The 25,835-nt window shown below is 44.1% G+C and overlaps 1 protein-coding gene across 2 annotated transcripts; it reads right to left on the bottom strand.

Annotated features, from left to right (window-relative positions):
* Positions 1-314: 314 nt before the first annotated feature.
* Cdo1 (cysteine dioxygenase type 1) lies at positions 315-17,078 on the bottom strand. 2 transcript variants are annotated; one of them, XM_004651563.2, is made up of 5 exons: positions 16,894-17,078; positions 11,610-11,687; positions 8,535-8,689; positions 3,421-3,590; positions 315-1,207 (listed from the first exon to the last, which is right to left on the bottom strand). In XM_004651563.2, the coding sequence occupies exons 1-5, from the start codon at positions 17,061-17,063 to the stop codon at positions 1,178-1,180; spliced, it is 603 nt and encodes a 200-aa protein (XP_004651620.1). In that variant the 5' UTR covers positions 17,064-17,078; the 3' UTR covers positions 315-1,177. The 2 variants fall into 2 exon arrangements, with proteins under 2 accessions (XP_004651620.1, XP_044989755.1); XM_045133820.1 differs by having other exon boundaries at positions 8,535-8,686.
* Between the last annotated feature and the right edge of the window lie 8,757 nt (positions 17,079-25,835).

The raw sequence follows: 25,835 nt of genomic DNA, 5'->3' as shown, positions 1-25,835 counted from the left end.
AAAGGTTGGAGGATCACTGAGTTAGTCAGCCTCAAACTACATAGTAAACTCCAGGTCACCCCGGGCTAGAGCAAGACTCTACCTCGAAAAAACAAAATAAATAATAAAAGCAGTTTTTGAGATGGAATATAGCTCAGTGATGGACTTCCTGCCTGCAATGCAAGAATCCCTTGGTGATCTGATCCCCAGTAAAAACACACACACACACACACACACACACAAACTAAATGTTCTTTCACATTGCTGTTAGTAATCTAATCTAAAAAAGTATGCTTTATGAGAAGATTTTGTCACATCAGAAAGACAACTTCAAATTTTGCTAAAATCCAGTTTTATTAAAGTTATTTGGCAATTTTGGCAGTAGTACAAAATCTTTGCCTATGATCATGAGACACATTAGATGTGAGTTTACGTTTTGGTTGGTAGGAGGTTTGGGTATACGCACATTTCTTAACCCTCTGCCCTTCATTATCAAGTGACAAACTACTTTAAGCTTCTCTATTTTCCAGCAAATTAACCCCAGATGCATGTGCCACTTTGTGCATTTTACATGGGTACTGGGCAATCAAACCCAGGTTGGCAGTGGCAGGCTTTGCAAGCAAGTGCTTTTAACTGCTTAGCCATATATCCACCCCACGCTTCTCTATTTTCCATAGCCTAGGAATTTGTAAAGTGGGATTGAAAAAATAAAATCCACAGATGCAAAAATTTCTCTTCAAAGAACATACAAAGTATATTAAAAATTTCTACCTTTAGTTCTCTAGGTAACAAAACAAGCATTTGATAGTTTGTAGTGTCTTGTTTTTACTTATTGATAATTATAGCTCGGAGATCAAAGTGTTTCCAATGGCTTTACCCCCCGCCCTCCACCCAAACCCAATTGAACAGCCAGTGTCGTTTCAATGGAATTAGAGGACAGAATAAAAAGGGAATTTGATTTAGCCTTAAAAAAAAAAAAAAAAATCACAAGATTTTCTCTTTAATGGTATTTTTCTTCCAAGGAGCTCGGAGCGCGGCTGTTCGCTTACTCATGCTTAGCGTTAGCATCGGCCGGGCAGCAGGTCTAAGTAGGGGGCTGGTTCGAGCTGCTACTGCACAGCAAGTGGCCGGCAGCCTTTCCGTCCAAGGCAAACATTCTGCAGACTTGAAACCAAATCCGAGCTGGGTTCGGTTCGCCTTAGTTGTTCTCCAGTGAACCTGAAGTTGGCTATAGGAAAAGAAAAAGGAAGTTGTGTGAGCATCTTCACAGAAGCATCTAAGCAGGCTTGTTTTTCCGAGCAGGACATCCACAGTTGGCCGTGGCAATGCGGTGTTGTTGGTTTGCTCCTGTGAGAAGAACGTCTCCCGGCGTTCAGAAGAGGGCAGACGAGGGCACAGCAGGGCAATGGCTTATCTGAGGGTCGGTCTTGGGCACCACTGCTAGACACTCCAGGTACTAAGTAAAGACTATTCCCATTTATTTTGCCAGAGGCAGAACAAAACTATAGCATGATAGTGTTGGTTATCTTTGGGGGGGGGCGGTAAAAATATATGTTCCTCAAAAAGAAACATGTTCATATGTAGCAAATTCTTGTTTACTCATGGTCTAAATCGCATCATGCCTCAGACAGCAAGAAAATTTTGCACAAGTTCCAGAATAGTTTCAATAGGGCTAGAGAAATGCCTGTGAAGCCTAAGGACCCAGGTTCGATCCCCCAGGACCCACATAAGCCAGATGCACAAGGTGGCACATGCATCTGGAGTTCTTCTGCAGTGGCTGGAGGTCCTGAAGTGCCCATTCTCTCTGTGTCACTTTCTCTCAAATAAATAAAAATAACATATTTTTTTTAAAAAAACAATAGTTTCAGCTGGGTGTGGTGGCGCACACCATTAATCCCAGCACTCGGGAGGCAGAGATAGGAGGTTTACCATGAGTTCGAGGCCACCCTGAGATTACATGGTGAATTCCAGGTCAGCCTGGGCCAGAGTTGAGAACCTACCTCGAAAAACCAAAAAGAAAAAACAAAAAGATACTGGAAAAAAAAAAAAAAGAACAATAGTTTCAACATACATGACTTATTGATTATTGTTATCTTTAGGAAGGAACACACACATTGAACTTTTTTTTTTTGTAAGTATATTTTATTTATTTATTATTTATTTTGGGAGTGTGTGTTGTGTGTGCATGATGCGGGGGTGGGGGATGCATGCCTACTACGGCGGGCATGTGGACATCAGAAGGCAACTTTTGGGTACCAGTCCTTAGCTCCCACCTCCTTTGAGGCAGGCTCACACTGTCCACTGCCACGATAGGTAGGCTGGCTCGCCCCCTTAGCTGCTGTCTCTGCTTCCCTTCTTGTCCACAGGCATGGCTGAGCTTAGATGCCTGCCACCACATCAGACTTTTACATGGTTCTGGGGATTTGAACTCAGCTCATGCAGCAAGTACATTATCTATGGAGCCGTTTCCCTAATTCATATCTTCAAGTTTCTTCTTCTTAAAAAATATTTTAGGGCTGGAGAGATGGCTTTGCGGTTAAGCGCTTGCCTGTGAAGCCTAAGGACCCCGGTTCGAGGCTCGGTTCCCCAGGTCCCACGTTAGCCAGATGCACAAGGGGGCGCACGCGTCTGGAGTTCGTTTGCAGAGGCTGGAAGCCCTGGCGTGCCCATTCTCTCTCTCTCCCTCTATCTGTCTTTCTCTCTGTGTCTGTCGCTCTCAAATAAATAAAAAATTTAAAAAAATATATTTTATTTCTTTGCACACAGAGAGTGACAGAGAGGCGAGAGAGAGATAAAGAATGGGTGCATCAGGGCCTCTAGCCACTGCAAACAAACTCCACATGCATGTGCCACTCTGTGCATCTGGCATATGTGGGTACTAGGGACGCAAATCCCAGGTCATCAGGTTTTGTAGGCAAATGCCTTAACTGCTGAGTCATCTCTCCAGCTCTTGAAGTTTTTTTTTTTTTTTTCCTTGAAGTTTCTTAATAAGATCTTTGCATCTAAGTGAATAGATGGCTCAGTGGCAAAAGGCACTTGTGTGCAAAGCCTGACAGCCCAGGTTCAACTCCCCAGTACCCGTGTAAACCAGTTGCACAAAGTGGCATGTGCATCTGGAGTTCATTTGCAGTGGCAAGAGGCCATGACATGCCCATTCTCTCTTTCTATCTCAAATAAATATTTTAAAAGATCTTTGCATCTAGTTTTTAAAAGTAACAAGAAATGAATATATCATTTCCAAAAATTACGGAATGTTGGGACATAGTGAACTTTCATTATGTTGTTAAAGTTATGTCATTTGTTAATACGATTTAAGACTTGTAATGTTCCGATAATATTTACAACAATAAAAGCAAGGCATGCAGTGTAATGTTGCCAACCCACAAGGCATTGAACCCTAGGACACGGAAGTTGTACTTACAAATGGGAAATTGTACTTACAAATGGAGTCCTGACTCCAAATTTGCTGTGGAATGTCATGGTGACTCTGTTTTTATGCCCTGTTCTCTGATCAAAGGCATGGCATGTGTCAAAAGGTGGGCTGTACAAGTGAAGGCTCACGGCAGGCTCTGTGTGACTGACATTCTCTACTCGATGTAACCCAATAGAATCTGCAAGCATGAGAGAGAGGAGAAAAGACAAAGAATTGAAGACATTAGCTGAAGGAAAAATGTTACTGCTTAAAATCTTCATTACCAGTGATAGGTATGGAATTAATATAAATTAAAATTAAACTGCTGGGTTTTTGTTGTTGTTGTTGTTGTCTTATTCTCTGCTCTCCTGTGGGACTGGGGTTACAGAGATGCATGGCCAAGCCAAGCTATCTGTGTGTCCTGCGGAATCAAACTTGAATGATTTCTCAGACCTCCTCAGGCCCTCATCCTGGCACAGGAAGTGCTCTTAACTGCTGACCCACCTCTCCAGCCCTGAACTGCTCTTACAGTGATATGCATGTAAACGTTCGTGCATCTTTCCAACTGTTTTCCCATTTCAGAGAATAAAGAAGCCTAGGAATGCAGCTTGGTGGTACAGTGTTTGCTTGCAAGGCACAAGGCATTGGGTTCAACTCCTAGCACTGAGACTACATGGTGAATTCTAGGTAAGCCTGGGCTAGAGCAAACCCCTACCTCAAAAAACCAAAAACAAAAAATAGACATTCAGGGGGTTGGGGACTTAGCTCAGTGGATAAGTGCTTTCCTATCAAGAGCAAGGCCCTGGGTTTGGTCCTCAGTGCTGGAGGAAAAAAAAAAAAGCTTCATAGAAAGATTTAAAAGAATAGTAGGTTGGTAAGATGGCTCAGAAGTTGAAGGTGCCTGCTTACCTGGGTTCAATTCCCCAGTGCCCACGTAAAGCCGGATATACAAAGTGGTGTGTATGTGTCTGGAGTTTGTTTGCAGTGGCAAGAAGCCCTGATATGTCCATACACTCTCTCTCTCTCTCTCTCTCTCTATTTACAAATAAATACTAAATTTAAAAAATAAAAAGATTTTCCAGGCATGGTGGTGCACACCTTTAATCCCAGCACTCAGAGGCAGAGGTAGGAGGATCATTGTGGGTTTGAGGCCACCCTGAGACTATTGAGTGAATTTCAGGTCAGCTGGGTTGGAGCAAAACTCTACTTCGAAAAAAAAAAAAAATTAAGAGAATCTTGTTGCATTTTCGACAAGAGCACTCTAAACTTAGAGATGAAGTGATTACTTTAATACTTTTGAGGGTTAATGACTAATGGGCTAATGGGTGACTATCAATATCAGCTAAATTACCTATCAAGTTGCAAGGGTTATTACAGGGGTTTTCAGATATGTAAGTCCTAATAAAATTTTTGCCTTCCATGACTCCTTTCTTATAGAGCCACTGGACAATATGTTCAGCAAAACACGGTTTGAACCGGAACAAAGAAAACGTGAGCTCAGGAAATCAACTCAGGAAAAGGGAAAGCTCACCAAGACGCGGAAGGGGGATCTCTGGCTGAGCCCTGGCCTAGAAATCAACCGATCTGTACAGCACCAGTCACAAGAAATACCTTAGCTGGGTGTGGTGGTGCACACTTTTAATGCCAGCACTTGGGGGGCAGAGGTAGGAGGATCACTGGGAGGTCAAGGCCAACCTGAGACTTCATAGTGAATTCCAAGTCAGTCTGGGCTAGAGCGAGACCCTACTTCCAGAAAAAAAAAAAAAAAAAAATCTATAAGAAGATTTTAAAAAGAAAAAAAAAAAAAAAAAAGAATTACTTAGCGTGCTATTACTCCTGGTAAATAAAACTAATGTGAAGTCGAGACACCATAGCACATGCCTACAATTTCAACCTTTGGTAGGAGAGGCAGGAGGATCACCATGAGCTCTACTCTAGCCTAGTTTACCTAATGTGAGCTCCAAGCTAGTCAGAGCTACAGAGTGAGACATTTTCTCCAAACACCCAAAACCAAGACAAATAAAACCAAAGCCCAGAAGCCGTAGGGTCCACTCCAAGCCAGAGTGACCAGCCAGGCTACCTTTAAACAAGTTAAAACGCTCGGGATCTTCCATTTTCCTTATTTCGAAGACTGGGACCTACTCTTCACATATACAAATACTTTGATTCCTTTACTTTACTGCTTAACTTGCTTATGCACAATTGTATTCAAACATCCAATGTACCTAGGGGCTGCTGTTTATACAGATCACTGCTTCTTTAATTGCAGGGTCACACACTGTGCGGTTTGTGATAGACAATCCCGTAGGCAAAGACCCTGCCCGTTCTTTAGAAGTGTCCGAGGTTCATCATGAAACGCCGTTAATAATCTTGCATCTTCATTATTATATTTTGATCTTTCCTTCTTTTTCCTTTGTGTTTCTGATGTACCTTATGTCACAGTAACACTTTACCTTTCTTGGTGATTTTTATCAAGGCCAGTTAAGTCCAGGCCCAGTGACCTTTTGCCAATTGCAACAGGCACCGTGGTCTTTGCCCCAATTCTCCCCCTCTTCTCCACTCAGTGCTGTGGACTGCTAACCAAAGCGACAGCTCTGCTGACGGAAGAAAGGTTCTCTGGCAGGCCTCCTTCTTGATCTTGCTGTATCCTCCTCTCCAAGCCTTCCTTCCTCCCCTCCCTTTGCCTCCATTGCTGAAGTGTCTACCCTTTGCAGGGACTGTGTCTTCAGTCACAGACTCACTCCCCTGTTCGTGAAATATCTTCCCCCTGATTGCCACCTATCTCCACCCTTAGTCTGCAAAAATCAGAGACTAAAAACTTGTAGCTTTAAGTTATATATATATATGATGGGCTGGGGAGATAGCTTAGCGGTTAAGGCACTTGACTGCAAAGCCAAAGGAACCAGGTTCAATTCCCCAGTACCTAAGTAAAGCCAGATGCACAAAGTGGCGCATGTGTCTGGAGTTCATTTGCAGTGGTGGGAAGCCCTGGCGCACCCATTCTCTCACTTTCCCTCCCTCTCTCTCTCTCTGCCTCTTTCTCAAATAAATGAATGAAATATTTTTAAAAATTATATACATGCAGGACATGGTGGTGCATGCCTTTAATCCCAGCATTTGGGAAGCAGAGGTAGGAGGATTGCTGTAAGTTAGAGGCTACCTGGAGACTACATAGTGAATTCCAGGTCAGCCTGAGCTAGAGTGAGACCCTACCCCCCCCCCAAAAAAAAACCAAAAAATTATATGCATAAATAATTAAACTACAGAAATATTTAGTGTAGTTCTCACAATATTTTGTTGGTTGGCAAAAATATATAGAAACTAGAATTCACAATTTCTTTCAGTTTTTCCCCCCACGAGGTAGGGTCTCACTCTAGTCCAGGCTGACCTGGAACTCACTCTAGAGCCATAGGCTGGCCTTGAACTTGCAGCTCTGTTCCCTAACTCAGTCTCCCAAGTGCTGGGATCAAAGGTGCCACTTTGCTCAGTTGAAATTCAAAATTTCTATGGCAAAGAAGACAACAGGAGAGTCTCACTGGAGCCGGTGACCACTGCTGTTCCTTTAGCAGAGCTCTGGCCTTTCACTTCCTCAGGACCTGCCAAAGCCCTTGTCCCCAGCCTGCATCTCCCCTCCCCTTCCACATGTGGCTGTTACAGCCTCTTCCACTGGGAACCCCTGACAACACTTACTTATTTTTCAAGATCTAATGTATTTTCAAAGACTAATTCTACTTTAAAGTGGTTATTCTGACAGGCTTTTAGCTGTCTTCTTGTTTTTGTAAATCTGGAATGCCTTAAATATAGCAGCCCTCAAGTATTTGAGAAAATGAATTTAAAATTTCCTATCACATAGGAAACATCTTTGCATTGTGAATGGAAAGTTTCTCATACAATTGGACCTTTTGTATGTGACTTGTATTCCTAAACTAATAATCTAACAAAGTTGGGCCAAGTAACAAAGCCAACACTAGACTGTAAGATATATGAAGGAAGAACTGGATCAGCCAGAGAAACTCTATGTAATACTTTATTTATATAAGTAGGAAGGCATCTTGATTAAAAACATATGTTTGGAATCAAACTGCTTGGGTTAAAATCCTGGGTCCCATTTAAACCTGGAGTGAATTCAGACATGTTATTTAACCTTCAGATGTGTGGGCAATCTTAACTGCAGATGAGAATACAAAATTATGGATCTCATATGTTTTAATGAGCCTTTGGAAGGTCACTGTCTTTTTTTTTTTTTTTTTTTTTTAGAATACAGAAAGAAAACACTGCCTCTCCTGAGAAGTATTTGGTCTATCTCACAAGATCTTTAAGGGAAAGAATGCATTTTTAGTAAAATATCTATAGATCACTGCCCAATAATTTCCCTTGAGGGATGACTCTTAGATTTGCTGTATGCATTTTAGAAAAATAAGCACTAGCTAATGTTCTTAATCAGTTCCAGAACACGACCTTACATTTTCTACCACAAAACATTACACCATTTCCCACTGGATAAAACTCTTATTTTTCTGTCTGGCCTTTTCAAAAATCAAATTTATTTAGTTATTTTTGTATTTATTTAGGTAGGGTCTCATTCTAGCACCGAATGACCTGGAACTCACTCTGCAGTCCCAGGCTGGCCTCAAATTCACAGCCATCCTTCTACCGGAGCCTCCTAAGTGCTGGGATTAAAGACATGTGCCAGCATGCCTGGTCCCAAACTTTAGTTTTTAAATTGAGAACATTAATATATGAATGTGTTGCAAATGTCTCCTCTCCCCAGCCCTCATTCCACTGAGGGCTCTCCTCAGTGGGGTCACTGGTAATCACTGAGGCACTGTCCCCTCCCCTCCCAAGAATCAGTGGTAACTCTTTTGCTGAAAGACTACAAGAGGTAAATTTCATATTCTATTCTGTGTTCTAAGTTTTGGCAGGTAAATGATTTTTCAGTGAACAGTAATCTGCAGGTACATGTTCTGAATAAATGAGTCCAACCCAGATGCAGAACCTTGGGAAATAAGACCATTGTGGTCATTCACCAAGTGTTTTTCTTAAAATGACATGGAGGCTTTTAGTACACATGCTAAGTAACCAGTGTTTCCAATACGAGTTCAGCTTCTCCCGCTTGTCCTTAAGAGAAAGGGTAAGTCGTTACCGTTAATGTAAGCACACTGGTTCTCCCTCAAGGTCCTTTCAGACTTCTTGGTCATCTCATTGGATTTTTTGTCAGGCCAGGCAAATAATGTCTCCTTTAGGTCTCCCTGGAGCATCTTCAGAAAGCAGTGGGAGTCCGTGTGGTCATGGATACTGCTGTAGACACAGAACGACAGTCGAATTCAGGAGTTATCCCACCAGCCTGTCAGCCTGCAGTGGAGCCCCGCACATTATCACGAGGATGCCTCTTAGGCTTCAATCCATTTCCCGTGAATTTAAAACACAATCTATTTTATTTACTTTCATGTGTGTATATGGGTGTGGTGTGTGTATACACGTTTGTATGTGTCTGCACACCTGTATGTGTGTGTGAAGGCCAGAGGTTGATGTTGGGGGTCTTCCCCAGTCACTCTCCAGTGTATGTTTTTGATACAAAGTTTCTCCCTGAACCTAGAGCTCATAGATGCTGCTAAGGTTCTCCTGTCCCCCATTCTCCAGCACTGGGATTACAAACACATGCCACAACGACTGGCCTTTATGTGGGTACTAGACATCCAAACTCAGGTCCCTCATGCTGTGTGGCAAGCACTTTACCCTCAAAGCCATCTTGCCAGTCTTTACATGAATTTTTAAAAATCCATCAGTTTATAACTCAACATTGTTCATGGCATGATAATAACATATCCATAACAAAGTTCTGGATGTTTTCTTTCAGTTTTGATGTTATCCTCTGCTAAAGAGGAGTTATTTTAAAAATATTTTATTTTTATTTATTTATTTGAGAAAGGGAAAAAGGGGAAGAGAGATAGAGAATGAGAAAGAGAGAGAATGGGCATGCCAGGGCTTCCAGCCTCTGCAAATGAACACCAGATGTATGCGCCACCTTGTGCATCTGGCTTACAAGGGTCTTGGGGAATCGAACCAGTGTCCTTTGGCTTTGCTGGTAGGTGTCTTAACCACTAAGCCATCTCCCCAGCCCGAGGAGTTACTTTTAATTGTTATGCTAATTTGATATAAAAACATAAAAACTATGGGCTGGAGAGATGGCTTAGCGGTTAAGCGCTTGCCTGTGAAGCCTAAGGACCCTGGTTCGAGGCTCTGTTCCCCAGGTCCCACGTTAGCCAGATGCACAAGGGGGCGCATGCATCTGGAGTTCGTTTGCAGAGGCTGGAAGCCCTGGTGCGCCCATTCTCTCTCTCTCCCTCTATCTGTCTTTCTCTCTGTGTCTGTCGCTCTCAAATAAATAAATAAAAAAATTTAAAAAAAACATTTAAATAAAAACATAAAAACTAAAAACCTTTTATTTGCCTTTTTTCTTTTCTTTTCTTTTTTTTTTTTTTTGAGTTTTTGTTTCTTTTGAAGCAGGGTCTCACTATGTAGCCAAGGCTGGCCTGGGATGGATGATCCTCTGACCTTTGCTTCCTTAGTGCTATGATTGTAAGTATGTACTGCAACACTAACAAAAATGGGGCTTTTAATAATTCATTTAAGCTGAGCTAGAATTTGATTATGAAAGCATATTAAAAGTAGAAGGTGCTTGCTTAGTTTGTGAGGCCTTGGGTTCTATCTCTAGCATGAGAACAAAACTATAGTAGAGAAATTGTAAAAAGAATAAGGATAATAGTCTATAATAACTGTACCACACTGGAGTAAATTAATATGTTTTTCCCCTAAGCTTTTTCTTCCTTCTAGGAGGTCATGAGAAGGTATGCATATGCTGTCATCCTAAAAGTATAATGCAAGGTTAACTTAACATAATGTTAGCCGTGTGTAGGTTAAGGGTAGCCTACCTGTGATTACCTCCCATTGTTGATGGGAGAAAACAAACTGCATTTAAGGTAAAAAGGATTTATTCATGTAATCTTAGGTCAGATAATTCTGGGTATAGGAAGCAGTAATGACTATAAATACAATATATGAACTTGTATATTTTAGCCTTTATTTTATGTTTAATTCTATTAACAAACCATATATATATATGTATATGTACATACATACATGCATGTACATATACACACACATATGTACACACATATATACATACATGTTTCCTGAGTCCACATTATAGCCTTTCCTGTTTTCAAAAAATTTTGAGAGAATGAATAAACACTATTCAATCCCATATGAGTAAATAAATATATTCTAAAGATCTAACTTTCTAAAGCCTTATAAATCACATTTTGTTTCTTCCCAACTATGGGACTACACTGGTTTTTTTGTCTGTTTGTTTTTTACTGAAAATTGAGAAATCTCTCTTTTAAAAGGTAATAATATTCAGTTCAGTTGTTAATAAGATAAATTAGTACAATGTAACAAGAAACTAATTTGTTTTTTTTTTTTTTTGGTTTTTTGAGGTAGGGTCTCACTCTGGCCCAGGCTGACCTGGAATTCACTATGTAGTCTCAGGGTGGCCTCGAACTCGTGGCGATCCTCCTACCTCTGCCTCCCAAGTGCTGGGATTAAAGGCGTGCGCCACCACGCCCGGCTCAAGAAACTAATTTTTAAAGGACAATTTCTAGTTAGGCAAAGAAGCTAAACAATCACTTAGAAGTAGAGAGAAATATTCTGAATTTGTGAAGTGTTTTTCTGACTTGAAATCATACTGGTTTGGTCTTTGGTCCCACACTTGTTTACATACCTCAACCACAAAGGTCAGGTTTAAGCACAATTGCATAAACAGTTTAACTCCATAAAAGACAGAGGGGTTAAATTAAGGTGAATGTTTGCCACCTTTAAGTTACTGCTCATTTGGGGATTTAGTTTTAATATACATAGCATATGCCTGAGCCCTCCATGCTAACTATCATGGGAAGGTTTGCTGAGATCAGGGGACAATAAACAGCTCTAAAATATGATGTTTTAGTTTTGGAAAACTGTTGCTAGCCTTGTTACTATATGATGGGCCAAGTGTTGTAAGAAATATCTTGAATAGACTGGGGTGTATGCCTGTGATATCGCATTTGCCTCGTAGTATACGTGAGACCCTGGATTTAATTCTTAGCACTTCCAAAAGAAGGAAGAGGAGAAGGAGGGGGAAGAAGGAAAAGAAAACCTTGATGAATCATTATGATATTACCTGCCATGTCCTTCTCCCCAGCATAGAATCATCAGGTTAAATTTCCCATTTCCTTGATCCACAAGATTTCGAGTATACCTAAAAAACAAACAAACAACAAAAAAAAAAAAACATATTCACAGGTTTTTTAAAAACAGTATTTATTTGAGAGAGAAAGAGGCAAATATAGCAAGAACGAATGGGTGTGCCAGGGCCTTTAGCCACTGCAAACAAACTCCAGATGCATGTGCCACCATGTACATCTTGCTTGTGTGGATACTGGGGAATTGAACATGGGTTCTTAGGCTTCCCATTTCATAGGCAAGTACCTTAACCGCTTAACTATCTCTTTAGCCCATAAAATTTCTTTAAAAAATATTTATTTATTTGCGGGGAGAGAGAGAGAAAGAAAGAGGGAGAGAATGATTGTGTCAGGCAGGGCATTGTGCCATGGCAAATGAACTCCAGAGCCAGGTGCCACTTTGCGCATGTGATTTTACGTAGGTACTGGGGAAATGAACGTGGGCTGTCAGGCTTTGCAAGCAAATGCCTTTAGCCAGTGGGCTATCTCCTCTACCCTACTAAATGATAAGTTTTCTACTTCTAAGAATTTTGAATATGGTTTTATAATTAGAAATCCAGCACAAATAAAAAAAAAAGTTTTCAGTTGATTTTTGAATTTTCTGTATTTTGTGACCTTTCTGTATTTTGAATTACTGCATTTACTGAGGTAACAGGAGAAAGATTTCCAAATGCCATGTTTCTCTGTTTATCAGTCTCAAACTGACCAAAAGTAACTTTCCCACAGAAGGTATTTGGAAAGTGAGTTATTACTCCAGGAAAGAATGTTGCTATTGTTTTGGGCTCTTTTCCTTCCAGTAGCAAAGTGGGACTTGAGAAACAATGTTTCATTAATAGCTGTTCTAGAATTCTCCTTAGTTTTACTACTAAAGGCCAGACACAAAACCACATTCAAAAGCATTCATAATGAAAAGTTCCACACAAATAAGTTGGGGATTGACCTAAGTATGAGAACAAAGGCTACATTAGGTTAGAATACTAAACTTTTTACCATCAGAAGAAACAAATGATTGGCAGAAAAAAAAAAAAAAATCCAACCCCCAAACAGCTATTTTTTTTTAGCGTACCCCTACCATGCGTGGTGACAAATGAATTTTGCAATTGTTGTTTGGTCCAAAGGGTGCTCTCGCTACCATCTCACTAGCAAAGTTTGGCAGTGGCGTTCTTTTCAGGCTGCCATATTTCAGGACAGGTCCACACTTTGTCTGGTGGTGTTTGTTCACTTGGTCATCAGTTAACTTGTGTCCTTCATGCCGCTTCCCTCCTGCCCAGCCCCTCTTCCCCTCCCCCAGGCTCGGGGCTGGGTGCTTGCAAACAGGATCCACCCAGGAGTTGCTTTGTATGTATTTGTATTTTAGGAATTAGTCTTTCTTACTTTGTAGCTCTTTATGACCCAGCAAGGGGCTGTACACACAGCCTTTAAATCGCAGTCAACTGAGTCCTTTTCTACAGAATTCACTATCTGGGCACACTGGTGCATAGTTTGCATTGCCCCTGACCCCAAGGTCACAGATCAGCATGCTTCAGAGTACCAGGCACCTACTGTGAGCCAAAGCACTACAAAACTCATTTCTGCTCTCCCCACTGCCCATTCAAGCGACATCAGGACTACACCTTGATTGCCATGAGCTATGACCTGGATCCAACAATCCAACGTTTGGTTTGTCAGTGAAGACCAGTGCAAAGACCCTGGAAATACTTGTTTTAAGTATTAGGAGCTGTTATAGCTTACTCTGGTTAGTTTCAGTTGGCCGGTGCTATCTGCTACTATAATAAGTCTGTCTAGAGGAAGTTGAGTAGTGGATTGGAGTCTGGCTTCTTAAACTGTGGGTTCCCTAACTGAATGTGGGGTCATCAAGGTACTTGGCAGTAGTAAAATGCACATTAATTCAAACTCAAATGCAACAAGCCAGTCATGGTGGCACATGCCTTGAATCTCAGCACTCGGGAGGCAGAGGTAGGAGGATCACTGTGAGTTTGAGGCCACCCTGAGACTACACAGTGAATTCCAGGTCAGTCTTGGCTAGAGTGAGAACCTACCTCGAAAATCAAAAACAACAACAAAAATCAAATGCAAAAGGTAATAAATCAGTTTCTGGCAGTGCGTGCCTGGGCTGCATCATGTGACTTCACTACTTTCTTGGTTGGGAACATACAACATATGTGCACTTTGCAGTGTGCAATCCATCAATACATCTGTTTAGCTTCAAATCTTGTATGGTACAACTTACAATTTTATTATACATACAGTTTTCAGCTCTTCTAGAAACATATAGCTTAGGTAGGAAACAAAGACTTTAAATACTTTTCTTCCATCATGCCTCAGCACGTCAATATCAAATTAGTGTATCATTGGCTTGTATTGTATTGTATTGGAATATTTAATTATTATTTTTTGTCATTTTTTGAGGTAGGGTCTTGCTCTAGCCCAGGCTGGCCTGGAATTCACTATGTAGTCTCAGGGTGGTCTTGAACTCACGGTGATCCTCGTAGAGTGCTGGGATTAAAGGCGTGTGCCACTCTGTCCAGCTCACATATTTTTAAAATTGCTTTTGAAGGGGTTGACGAGATGGCTCAGTGGTTAAAAGCACTTGTTTGCAAAGCCTCTGGTCCTGGTTCAATTTCTCCAGCCACCCATGTAAAGCTGCATGGGTGTGTGTTTGTAGACCCTGGTGCGTCCCCCACATGCGCACAGGCATGCAAATAAGTAAATGTAAATGAAAGTTTAAAAATTGCTATTCGAGTTCCTGACCTAAGTTTCATAAAATGTCATTAAATGAAGTTTGTCTTAGGATTAGGTCAGAATTTCCAACCATTTCTGAAATGGCCATAAGATATTTGAACCATTTTTTTTTTTACAACATATGTATGTTAAGCAGAATTCTCATAATGATGATTAGAAAATCAAAATCTCAAGCAACTCTAAAAACTGGCAAAGATATTCGACATCCTGCAGCATCAAATGCCCAGCTGAGATATCATACTTTATGTAAAGATAAGCAAGCCCAGTCATCTCATTAGTTTGCAAATTTCAGCTTTGCTCCATGGTAAAATTGGGCCCGGGGCGCTGGCTCAGCGGCTCAGCACTTCCTTGCCAAGACTGCTGGCCTGGGATCAACTCCCCAGGCACCCGTATGAAGCAAAGCAAGCTTTCAAGTGCAGTGGCCAGAGAGCCTGGCGCACATGCTCACGCATACACCCACGTGCAAATAACTTTCAAAAATTTATTTATTTATTTGCAAGAAAGAGAGGGAAAGAGTGAGAAAGAGGCAGATATAGAGAGAAAGAGAATGGGCACACCAGGGCCTTCAGCCACTGCACACAAACTCCAGACACATGTGCCACCTTGTACGTCTGGTTAATGTGGGTCCTGGGGATTTGAACCAGGGTCCTTTGGCTTTGTAGGCAAGTACCTTAACTGCTAAGCCATCTTTTCAGCACCCCAAATTTTTTAAATTAAAAAATGATGAAATTGATACATCTGCCACTTTGTTTCCCTGGAGAGAGAGAGGGGGGGGGGTAGATATTCTATATTTGACAGAGAGAAATAGGCAGGAAAAGAGAGAGACAGAAAGAGAATGAGCATGTCAGGGTCTCCAGCCACCATAAGAGAACTCCAGATGTGTGCGCCCCTTTGTGTATCTGACTTACATGGGTTTTGGGAATCCAACCTGGGTTCTTTGGCTTTTCAGGTAAGTGCCTTAAACACTAAGCCATTTCTCCAGCTCTCCATCTGGTTTTATGTGGGTACTGTGGAATTGAACCCAGGTCATCAGGGTTTGCAAAAAAGCACCTTTAAAAATATTTATTTTTATTTATTTGAGAAAGAGGGAGGGAGGGAGGGAGGGAGGGAGGGAGGGAGGGAGGGAGGGAATGGGTGTGCCAGAGCCTCCAGCCACTGCAAATGAACTCCAGACGCATGTGCCATATAGTGCTTACGTGGGTCCTAAGGAATCAAACCTGGGTTCTTTGGCTTTGTAGGCAAGCGCCTTAACCTCTAAGCCATCTCTCTAGCCAAAGAAAGTGCCTTTAACCACTGAACTATTTCAGGCCAAAATGGCTAACAAATGGAAAAACGTTAAGAAGTCCCGGTTTGGAGTGTGGGCTCTAGCACAATAATGCCAATGGGAACTTCAAGAACAGACCCTGTGCAGGGCATCCTGCGCTTCTTGCCACAGTCATTGCTTGCGAAAACAGAGACGACTGGACCTTCTGGTAGGTCTACTGACAAGCCATGACAGGACCTGGCCAGAAACTGAGTGACAGGAATCAGAGGAAATTCCTACGGTCCTCACTTCTAAAGTAGGCAATCAGAGTTCTGTTTTAAATACTAAAACATCATTGAAACGCCCTAGCTGACAAAAACTTTATCACACACCGTACAGGTTAGGGAGAGTCAGCCCAGAGAAACTATTTCCAAGGAAGACACATTCCATTCCTTCCCTGCCTTCAGTCAACGACCTCTGGGTGGCTTCAACCTCATCAAGCCCAGCGACTTAAGTGTCTGTCCGCGGCTGCCCTTCTGCAAAGCGCAAAGCTTCCATGGAGACTGAATTTTACTTCTGGCCCCAGAGGACTGACCCGTCATTCTTTCTTAACCACTAACCTCGGGTTTCAAAGGTCCGGGGCTCCCAGGACGCCTTACTCAAGCACGCTGGGAAGCAGAGGTCATTAGTTTTCTAGATCCAGGGAGCCAAGGATAAAAGACCCAAGTTTCCTGGCTGAAAAAATGGGGTGCGGTGTGCCCGGTTTGCAACACCCCCTCCCCACCCCACAGCGATCAGAGAGTGACTGGAGTGGTTTGGGAGAGGGGACAGCTGCCACTGACATTCAACTGCTCCAGGGGTGCAGATGGACTGACTTTGGAAGCGTGATTGATTTCGGGAGCCTGATTGATTTTCTCCGGGAGCATCTGACCTCCAGCTGACAGCGTTTGCCTTGTTTGGGGGTAAGGGGGACGGGATGTCCCCTGCACGTCCAGCCTGGGGTAGGTGACCGCTCCAGAGAGGAGGACGCTGCTCTCCCCAGGCTGCACGCGAGCGGTGGGGGAACGGGGCGCAGGGTTGGAGAGGGTAGCACACCTGTGTGTCCCACGGTGGCCTCCCCCGGACGCCGGCTCGCCCGCTATGCCCGCTGCGCCCGCGGCTGGAAAAGCGGGGCCCGGCGGCTGCGCGCGCGCGCGGAGGAGGAGGAGAGCCCGGGTCCCGGGCTGCGGCGCGCTCACCTGTACTGGTCGAACTTGGCGTAGAGCGCCCACTCGGCGGGGTCGCTCTCGTAGGCTTCCAGGACGGCCTGCACCTCCTCCACGTTGACCTCGTCGCCCGCGAAGAGCTCGTGCAGGACGCGGATGAGCTCGGCCAGCGTCCGCGGCTTCAGCACCTCGGTCGGCTCCATGGCGCGCGGCGGGCGGCGCGCTCACGGCGGGCAGGGGGCGCGGAGGGGACGGGGGACACCCGGGGGTGTTGGGTGGGGTGGAGGAGGGACAGAGCCTCGCCACCGCCGTCCCCGCTGGGGAGACAGCCGCACCGCGCACCCCCACGACGCGCGGGGACACCGCGAGCCTGCGGAAAGCTGCCGCGACGATCTGGAGACACCCACGCGCCGCAGCGAGGGCCCGGAGACGAGCCTGGCGCGCGGGTCGGCACCACGTCGGAGGGGCTCGGCCTCCAGAGTCCCTTCTTTTATGCTCCCCCCGAGCGAGCCAGAACGTACCATCGGCCCGCGGGGGGTGGAGGGAGGCGGAGAGAGAGAGCGCGGGGCGGGGGGGGGGGTGTCAGCGGGAGGCGGGGACAGCAGGGGTGGGCCAGGTCCCCGGGTGCAGCCCAGACTCTCCAGCGCCCCCAGTCCCCCCTCCAATCCCGCTCGATCCTCCCATTCTCGCCCACGCACAATGCCTGCCGCGGTCTTGGTGTAATCTGTCCCCCGCCTTGGTGGCCAGTTTTGGCGGTCCATCCCACCCTGGCTCCTAACTCCGCCTCTTTTGGGCATGGTCCACAAAGGACAGGGCCGAGCCGGGTGGTGGAACGAAAGGTTCAGAATTTTGGGGACGAGAGAGTGGACGCAGGAGAGGGGAGACAGAGAGCCCGTTTTCCGAGTGCAAGAAAAGTGTCCGTGAAGATCAAAGATGTGACCCACTCCCAGCTAGGGAGTGATTGTTTTGTGAGGTGACGCTGTCAATAGATTAAAAACACAAACAAACAAACATAAAACAGGCCAGGTGAAAATGGGTAGATTTTTAAGAACAGTCAACTGCACAGTAGGATAGTCTAAATTTTAACAAAGGAGACTGGAGCTGCTTAGTAAAATCAGTGACAGGACAGGAGGCCATACACGCCGGTGCTTTGATTATTTATTTATTTATTTATTTATTTATTTATTTATTTATTTATTTATTTGAGAACGACAGACACAGAGAGAAAGAGATAGAGGGAGAGAGAGGGAATGGGCGCGCCAGGGCTTCCAGCCTCTGCAAATGAACTCCAGATGCATGCGCCCCCTTGTGCATCTGGCTAACGTGGGACCTGGGGAACCGAGCCTCGACCCGGGGTCCTTAGGCTTCACAGGCAAGCGCTTAACCGCTAAGCCATCTCTCCAGCCCCGGTGCTTTGATTTTAAACCGTAATTAACATGCAAAGAACCCAGGGTTTCGGTCTATGGTGGAAATAGGCTTCTCATTTTCTAGGGGTGGCAGGGAGGTGATGATGCAGTTATTTAAAAGGCTTTGAATCCTTCAATTTTAGGCCTTTGCTTAAAGGAGCTTTCTGGTGCACACACTTAAGGAAATACATTTCTAATGTGTGGCACCTAGCATGCTTTGGAAACACCACAAATCAAACATGGTTGAAAAAGAAAAAAATAGGAAAGACAACAAATTAGATTCTTTCCCAAGCACCTTTAACCGCTGCCAACTCCCTTGCACCATGCCACGCAGCCTTCAGCATCCCTGATTAACGTCTAGCATGGTTAAGTACTCTAGCACAGTTGTTAAGGGCAATTAACAGCTCAATCACCATTGCTTAAAGGCAGGTGTGGCCACAGGCACCTGTTATCCTAGCAGTTGGGAGGCTGATACAGGAGGATTGCTATGTTTGAGGCAGTCTGAACTACATAGTGTGTTCCAGGACCCCTAGGCTACAGTGTGAGACCATCTCAAGAGAGCCAAAACCCACTAAGAGATACCAGTTTATAGAAAACATCCCAGAAACCAACCTTAGAGATAATTTTTGCTGGTGTGATAGCAAAAAGTATTTGGGATCAGGTTAACTTTTTTATTTTATTTTATTTTTTATTGTTTGGTTTTTCAAGATAGGATTTCACTCTAGCTCAGGCAGACCTGAAGTTCACTCTGTAGTTTCAGGGTGGCCCCAAACTCACAGCGATCCTCCTGCCTCTGCCTCCAAAGTGCTGGGATTAAAGGCGTGTGCCACTACACCTGGCTAACTTTTTTATTTTTAACTTTTTTGAGGCATGTCCAACAGATTGGCCTTTTAAAAAATATTTTTATTTTTATTTATTTGAGAGAGAGAAAGAGGCGGGGGGGGGGAGAAAGAAAGAAAGAAAGAAGAAAGAAAGAAAAAAAGAAAGAAAGAAAGAAAGAAAGAAAGGACACTCCAGGGTTTCTAGCCACTGCAAATGAACTCCAGCTGCATGCACCACCTTGTGTATCTGGCTTATGTGGGTCCTGGGGAATCAAACTGAGGTCCTTGCCTTTGCAGGCAAGCACCTTAACCACTAAACCATCTCTCCAGCCCTTTATTTTTGTTTTTTACCCCTGAGGTAGGGTTTCAGTCTAGCCAAGGCTGACCTGGAATTCACTATGTAGTCTCAGAGTGGCTTCCAACTCACAGCAATCCTCCTACCTCTGTCTCCAGAGTGCTGTGATTAACATGTTTTCTCAAAACGTATTCTTGTTGGTTTTTTGTCTTGTGGTTAGGATGTGAGGTGTCCCCAAAAGGCGCATGTGTTTGAGCACTTGGTTCCCCAACTGGGGCCACTGCTTGGGAAGGTTGTGAAGCCTCTAGGAGGTGGACCCTAGCTGGAGGAAGTGGGCCACTGGGGGTGTGTTAAGGCTTTGTCGTCTGAACCCCCACTTCCTGTTCTACTCTGCTTCCTCACTCTGCTGAGAGGTGACCAGGTCTGCTTCTACTGACATGGCTTCCTGGCCATGATGCCGCCTCAAAACTGTAAGCAGAACTACGTAAGCCCTTTTCCTAAGTTGTTTTTGCCCAGGTATTTGTTTACAGCAATGAGAAAGTAACTGATGAGTCTTGTGCTTTGGGCTGGAGAGATGGCTCAGTGGTTGTGGCATTTGCCTGCAATACCTAAAGACCTGGGTTGGACACCCGAGTACCCATGGAAAAGCCAGATGTACTTGGCACATGTATCTGGAGTTCATTTACAGTGGCTGCAGGCCCTGTGAGCCCCATACTCTTCCTCTCTGTATCTGTGTTTGCAAATAAATAAATATTTTGTCTTGTACCTTTAACATAAGCTTATCTTCTCTGTATTTTATACCTGAGAACATTAAATTTTTTGACAATTTAGTTTTTCTAAATCTTTTTACAATTTTATTTGAAAGATAGAGACAGAGAAAGAGGCAGAAAGAGAGAATGGGTGTGATGCAGGTGAACTCTAGATGCATGTACCATCTTGTGCATCTGGCTTATGTGGGTCCTGGGGAATCAAACCTGGGTCCTTAGGCTTTGCAGGCAAGTGCCTTAAGGGCTAAGCCATCTTTCCAGCCCTTTATAAATCTTTTTGATCTTCAAAGATGTTTTTTGTTTTTGTTTTTCGAGGTAGGGTCTCACTCTAGCCCAGGCTGACCTAGAATTCACTATGGAGTTTCAGGGTGGCCTTGAACTCATGGCAATCCTCCTACCTCTGCCTCCCGAGTGCTGGGATTAAAGACATGTGCTACCACGCCTGGTGTCACTCTAAGTAGTACTTTACCTCCTAGCCATTATTTTTCTTGCTGAGTGCTTAAAAACCAAGTAGGTGGGCTGGAGAGATGGCTTAGCGGTTAAACGCTTGCCTGTGAAGCCTAAGGACCGCGATTCGAGGCTCAGTTCCCCAGGTCCCACGTTAGCCAGATGCACAAGGGGGCGCACGCATCTGGAGTTCGTTTGCAGAGGCTGGAAGCCCTGGCGCGCCCATTCTCAATCTCTCCCTCTTTTCTCTCTGTGTCTGTCACTCTCAAATAAATAAATAAATAAAATTTTTAAAAAAAATTAAAAAAAAAACCAAGTAGGAGCCAAAATTTACCTCTCTATATTAATTTTTTCTTCATATATATGTGTGTGTGTGTATGTGTGTGTGTGTAGTATTTTTTATTTTTATTTGGTTATTTGAGAACAGAGAAAGAAGCAGAGAGAGAGAGAAAGAATGGGTGCACCAGGGCCTCCAGCATCCGCAAACGAACTCCAGATGTGTGTGCCCCCTTGTACATCTGCTTAACATGGTCCTGGGGAATCAAGCCTCGAACCGGGTCCTTAGGCGTCACAGGCAAGTGCTTGCTTAACTGCTAAGCCACCTCTTCATCCCTATATTATATTTTTAAGGTCAGTTGTGGCCTGTTTGGACTTCTAGGAATCTCTTGTTTTCACTTAAAAAAAATATTTTATGTTTATTTATTTGACAGAAAGGGTGGGTAGAGAATGGGCATGCCAGGGCCTCCAGCTACTGCAAACAAATTCCAGGTGCATGTGCCACCTTGTGCATCTGGCTTACATGGATCCTGGGGAATCAAACCTGGGTCCTTTGGCTTTTCAGGCAAGCACCTTAACCGCTAAGCCAACCCTCCAGACCTTATTTTCACTTTTGTCTATCCTTATTGCTATTTTACTTATGCAAGCCTTTTTCTACTGTGGTTGGATCATGCGCTGGCCTCCCACACTGGATTTGAGGGCTCCTGCTTCTTTCCATGCGAGTTCTTTCTTCACATCCTTTTAATTATAGCACCAAACTTGGGTTTTCTGGTTACCACTGTTCAGCCTGACCTAAGCTCCCCATGTTTTCCTGGTTCTAAGGTACCTTTTAAAAATCTTTGCACCTTTTACCATTCCATGTTACAATTTTTTTTTTTTCAGCTGAATTGAATTATTTCCCTGTTTCTAGTGCTTATCTATATGCATTCTTTGGCTCAAAATTTTCCTTCTGCCTATATTCTAGGCCCTTCTGGCAAGTCCAAATCTTACCCTGGCTTGTTTCCCTTAGTGAACTATTTGTTCCCCTCCTTCTGAATAACCTGGACAATGGGAGCACTAATCTCTGTCTCCCTTAGGGCGCCGCCAGTTCTCAGCAGGATTACCCTTAAAAACCATGCCTGCTTTTTATGTGGGAGCTGGGGATTGAACTCAGGTCTTAATGCACATGCAGCAAACATTCTTGCCCATTGATACCTGGCACACAACTCTCTGTGCATGTTGGGGAACATAAACAAGTGGTGATTAGGAAAAGCCTACTGATAACTGGCCAGAGCAACTTATTTAGTTCTTTGGGGGATTTCTGAAGGAATTGAGTTTAAATCCAGCAAAGGCATTAGAATTCTTCCTAGGAACACTGTAACCTAAGTAGTCAGTTACTGACATTATAAACTTCACTGATATAAACACAACGTGAAGGTGCAGAGTTTTACTATACTGATTTACATTGCATTTTAAGACACTGGCATGAGGACAAACCAGAAAGACCTACATCAGAGGTCTGGAAATAACTTGTCTATCCACACATACAACATGTTCTCAAAAGCATGTAGTGTAAGCCAGGCACTGCTCATACGAACAAGTTCCCTAGGCTTTAAGTAACTGTCCCCAGAGGATTTAGTCTAAAATAATGCACATGGAGAGACAGACACACAAATACTGTACACAACACACAATGAGCAAAGTAGGCAAAGCGGGACCGTAGGCATTGCCAATTTAGGGGGAGCTCAGGGGCAGGCTTCCTTAATTAAAGTGATGTTTGAGCACAGAAGTAAGGAAAATGTGTGTGTCTCAAGCAGTTTCCAGGTGGAGGAAACATTAAGTGCAAAAGCTTTCAGATGGATCTAATCTTTCTTTTTTCTTTGAAAACAGTTTTATTTTATTTATTTATTTGATACAGAGAAAGAGACAGAGAGAGAAAGACAGAGAGAGAATGGACACGCCAGGGCCTTCAGCCACTGTAAATGAACTCCAGATGCATGCGCCCCCTTATGCATCTGGCTTGCGTGGGTCCTGGAGAATTGAACTGGGATCCTTTGACTTTGCAGGCAAGTGCCTCAACCGTCTCTCCAGCCCAGATCCAATCTTTTTTTTTTTTTTAAATATTTTATTTGATTTATTTTCTTTATTCTAAAGACAGAGAGAGAGAGAGAGAGAGAGAGAGAGAGAGAGAGAGAGAGAGAGAGAGAGAGAGAATGGGCACGCCAGGGCTTCCAGCCCCCTTGTGCGCCCCCTTGTGCATCTAGTTTATGTGGGTCCTGGGGAACTGAACCTGGGTCACACAGACTCTCGTGGGTCAGCCACATTTCCAGCTTGCTCTTTTTTTAACTTTATTTTTATTCATTTATTTGAGAGAGAGAGAGAGAATGGGCATGCCAGAGCCTCCAACCACTGCAAACAAACTCCAGAAGTATATGTCCCCTTGTGCATCTGACTTTTATGGGTCCTGGGGAATCGAACTGAGGTCCCTTGGCTTTGCAGGCCCAATGCCTTAACCGCTAAGACATCTCCCCAGCCCCCTCCAGCTTACTCTTAAGGCAAATGCCTTAAGTGCTAAGCCATCTCTCCAGCCCCCAATCTTTTTTTTTTAAAAAAAACTATTTATTGACAACTACCATAAATGTAGACAATATTCCATGATTATAATACCTTCTCACACCCTCCCTTTTTCTTCTCCCAAGCCCTTCTCCACAGAATTCTGCTCTTTCTAACCAGTCTCTTTTGGTTGAAACCCTTGATAGCAGCTCTAGATACCATCATTTCCCCCTCCCGTTGTGAAGGTCAGTGCAGGCAGTGTCAGGCATTTGGAGGTCATGGATTCCAAGGCCACTGTGTGTCTGGATGAAAGCACTAAGCAGTCCTTCCCTTCCTTGGCTCTTACTCTTTCCGCCACCCTTTCTGCGATAGTTCCTGAACCTTGGAGGGTGTGACAGATGTCTCACTTAATGCTGAACACTCCACTGTCACCTCTCAGAATTATGGTGACTTTGGAGTCGCCCCTGTGGTCACTGCCATCTGAAAAAGAGCAGCTTCTCTAACCAAAAGCAAGAGTAGCATTGATATCTGGGCATAGATCTAAGTGTTCTTCTAGGGCCTATGACCTCCATAGCCAGAGGTTTCGGTTTTCAGTGCCACACATGTATTCCCTCTCCTGGAGTGGGCCTCCAGTCCAATTGGAGGGCAATCAGTTTCCTTCATAACAGACATGCCACTATTGTACCAGCTGGCACACTGGGCTTGGCTGGCTGGCTGTAAGGCCTGCAGGGTTCACTTTTTTAACACTTCTCTCCCCCAAATGGTTACATATAGCCTAGCTCATTCCAGCATTCTTTTTTAAGATTTTATTTTTATTTATTAGAGAAAGAGAGAGAGAATGGATGTGCCAGGGCCTCTAGCCACTCCAAACGAACTCCAGATGTGTGCACCACCATGTGCGTCTGGCTTATGTGGGACATGGAGAATTGAACTGGGGTCTTTAGGCTTCACAGGCATGTGCCTTAACCGCTAAACCATCTCTCCAGCCCTCATTGTAGCATTCTGACAGCCAGACAACATGAAGGTTTCCAGCTCAGGTGTTCTGATTCCTCAGTGACCTGCAGCCCAAGCATGTAGAATCCTCAGGAATAGAGTCCTGATCATCTAGTTTTGGTGGACAAACAAGAGCCTTGGCAATGGCCTGTCATGCTTTGGGGGCATCAGGGGCCTCCCTGGCCAACAACTCACTGGAAGCTATCCCACAGACGGGTGCAATTTTAGTATCTGATGACAGCATGGATGAACTTGGAGATGGCAGAATATGAAGGGGGGCTGCAAATCACACCGGCTCTCGTGGGTCAGCCACATTTCCAGCTTGCTCTTTTTTTAACTTTATTTTTATTCATTTATTTGAGAGAGAGAGAGAGAATGGGCATGCCAGAGCCTCCAACCACTGCAAACAAACTCCAGAAGTATATGTCCCCTTGTGCATCTGACTTTTATGGGTCCTGGGGAATCGAACTGAGGTCCCTTGGCTTTGCAGGCCCAATGCCTTAACCGCTAAGTCATCTCCCCAGCCCCCTCTAGCTTACTCTTAAGGCAAATGCCTTAAGTGCTAAGCCATCTCTCCAGCCCCCAATCTTTTTTTTTTAAAAAAAACTATTTATTGACAACTACCATAAATGTAGACAATATTCCATGATTATAATACCTTCTCACACCCTCCCTTTTTCTTCTCCCAAGCCCTTCTCCACAGAATTCTGCTCTTTCTAACCAGTCTCTTTTGGTTGAAACCCTTGATAGCAGCTCTAGATACCATCATTTCCCCCTCCCGTTGTGAAGGTCAGTGCAGGCAGTGTCAGGCATTTGGAGGTCATGGATTCCAAGGCCACTGTGTGTCTGGATGAAAGCACTAAGCAGTCCTTCCCTTCCTTGGCTCTTACTCTTTCCGCCACCCTTTCTGCGATAGTTCCTGAACCTTGGAGGGTGTGACAGATGTCTCACTTAATGCTGAACACTCCACTGTCACCTCTCAGAATTATGGTGACTTTGGAGTCGCCCCTGTGGTCACTGCCATCTGAAAAAGAGCAGCTTCTCTAACCAAAAGCAAGAGTAGCATTGATATCTGGGCATAGATCTAAGTGTTCTTCTAGGGCCTATGACCTCCATAGCCAGAGGTTTCGGTTTTCAGTGCCACACATGTATTCCCTCTCCTGGAGTGGGCCTCCAGTCCAATTGGAGGGCAATCAGTTTCCTTCATAACAGACATGCCACTATTGTACCAGCTGGCACACTGGGCTTGGCTGGCTGGCTGTAAGGCCTGCAGGGTTCACTTTTTTAACACTTCTCTCCCCCAAATGGTTACATATAGCCTAGCTCATTCCAGCATTCTTTTTTAAGATTTTATTTTTATTTATTAGAGAAAGAGAGAGAGAATGGATGTGCCAGGGCCTCTAGCCACTCCAAACGAACTCCAGATGTGTGCACCACC

Source organism: Jaculus jaculus, chromosome 14 (genome assembly GCF_020740685.1).
Source record: "Jaculus jaculus isolate mJacJac1 chromosome 14, mJacJac1.mat.Y.cur, whole genome shotgun sequence".
NCBI classification, from domain to species: Eukaryota; Metazoa; Chordata; class Mammalia; order Rodentia; family Dipodidae; genus Jaculus; species Jaculus jaculus.
Note: the sequence above shows the minus strand (reverse complement) of the source record. Positions and strands in the feature narration are given on the sequence as shown.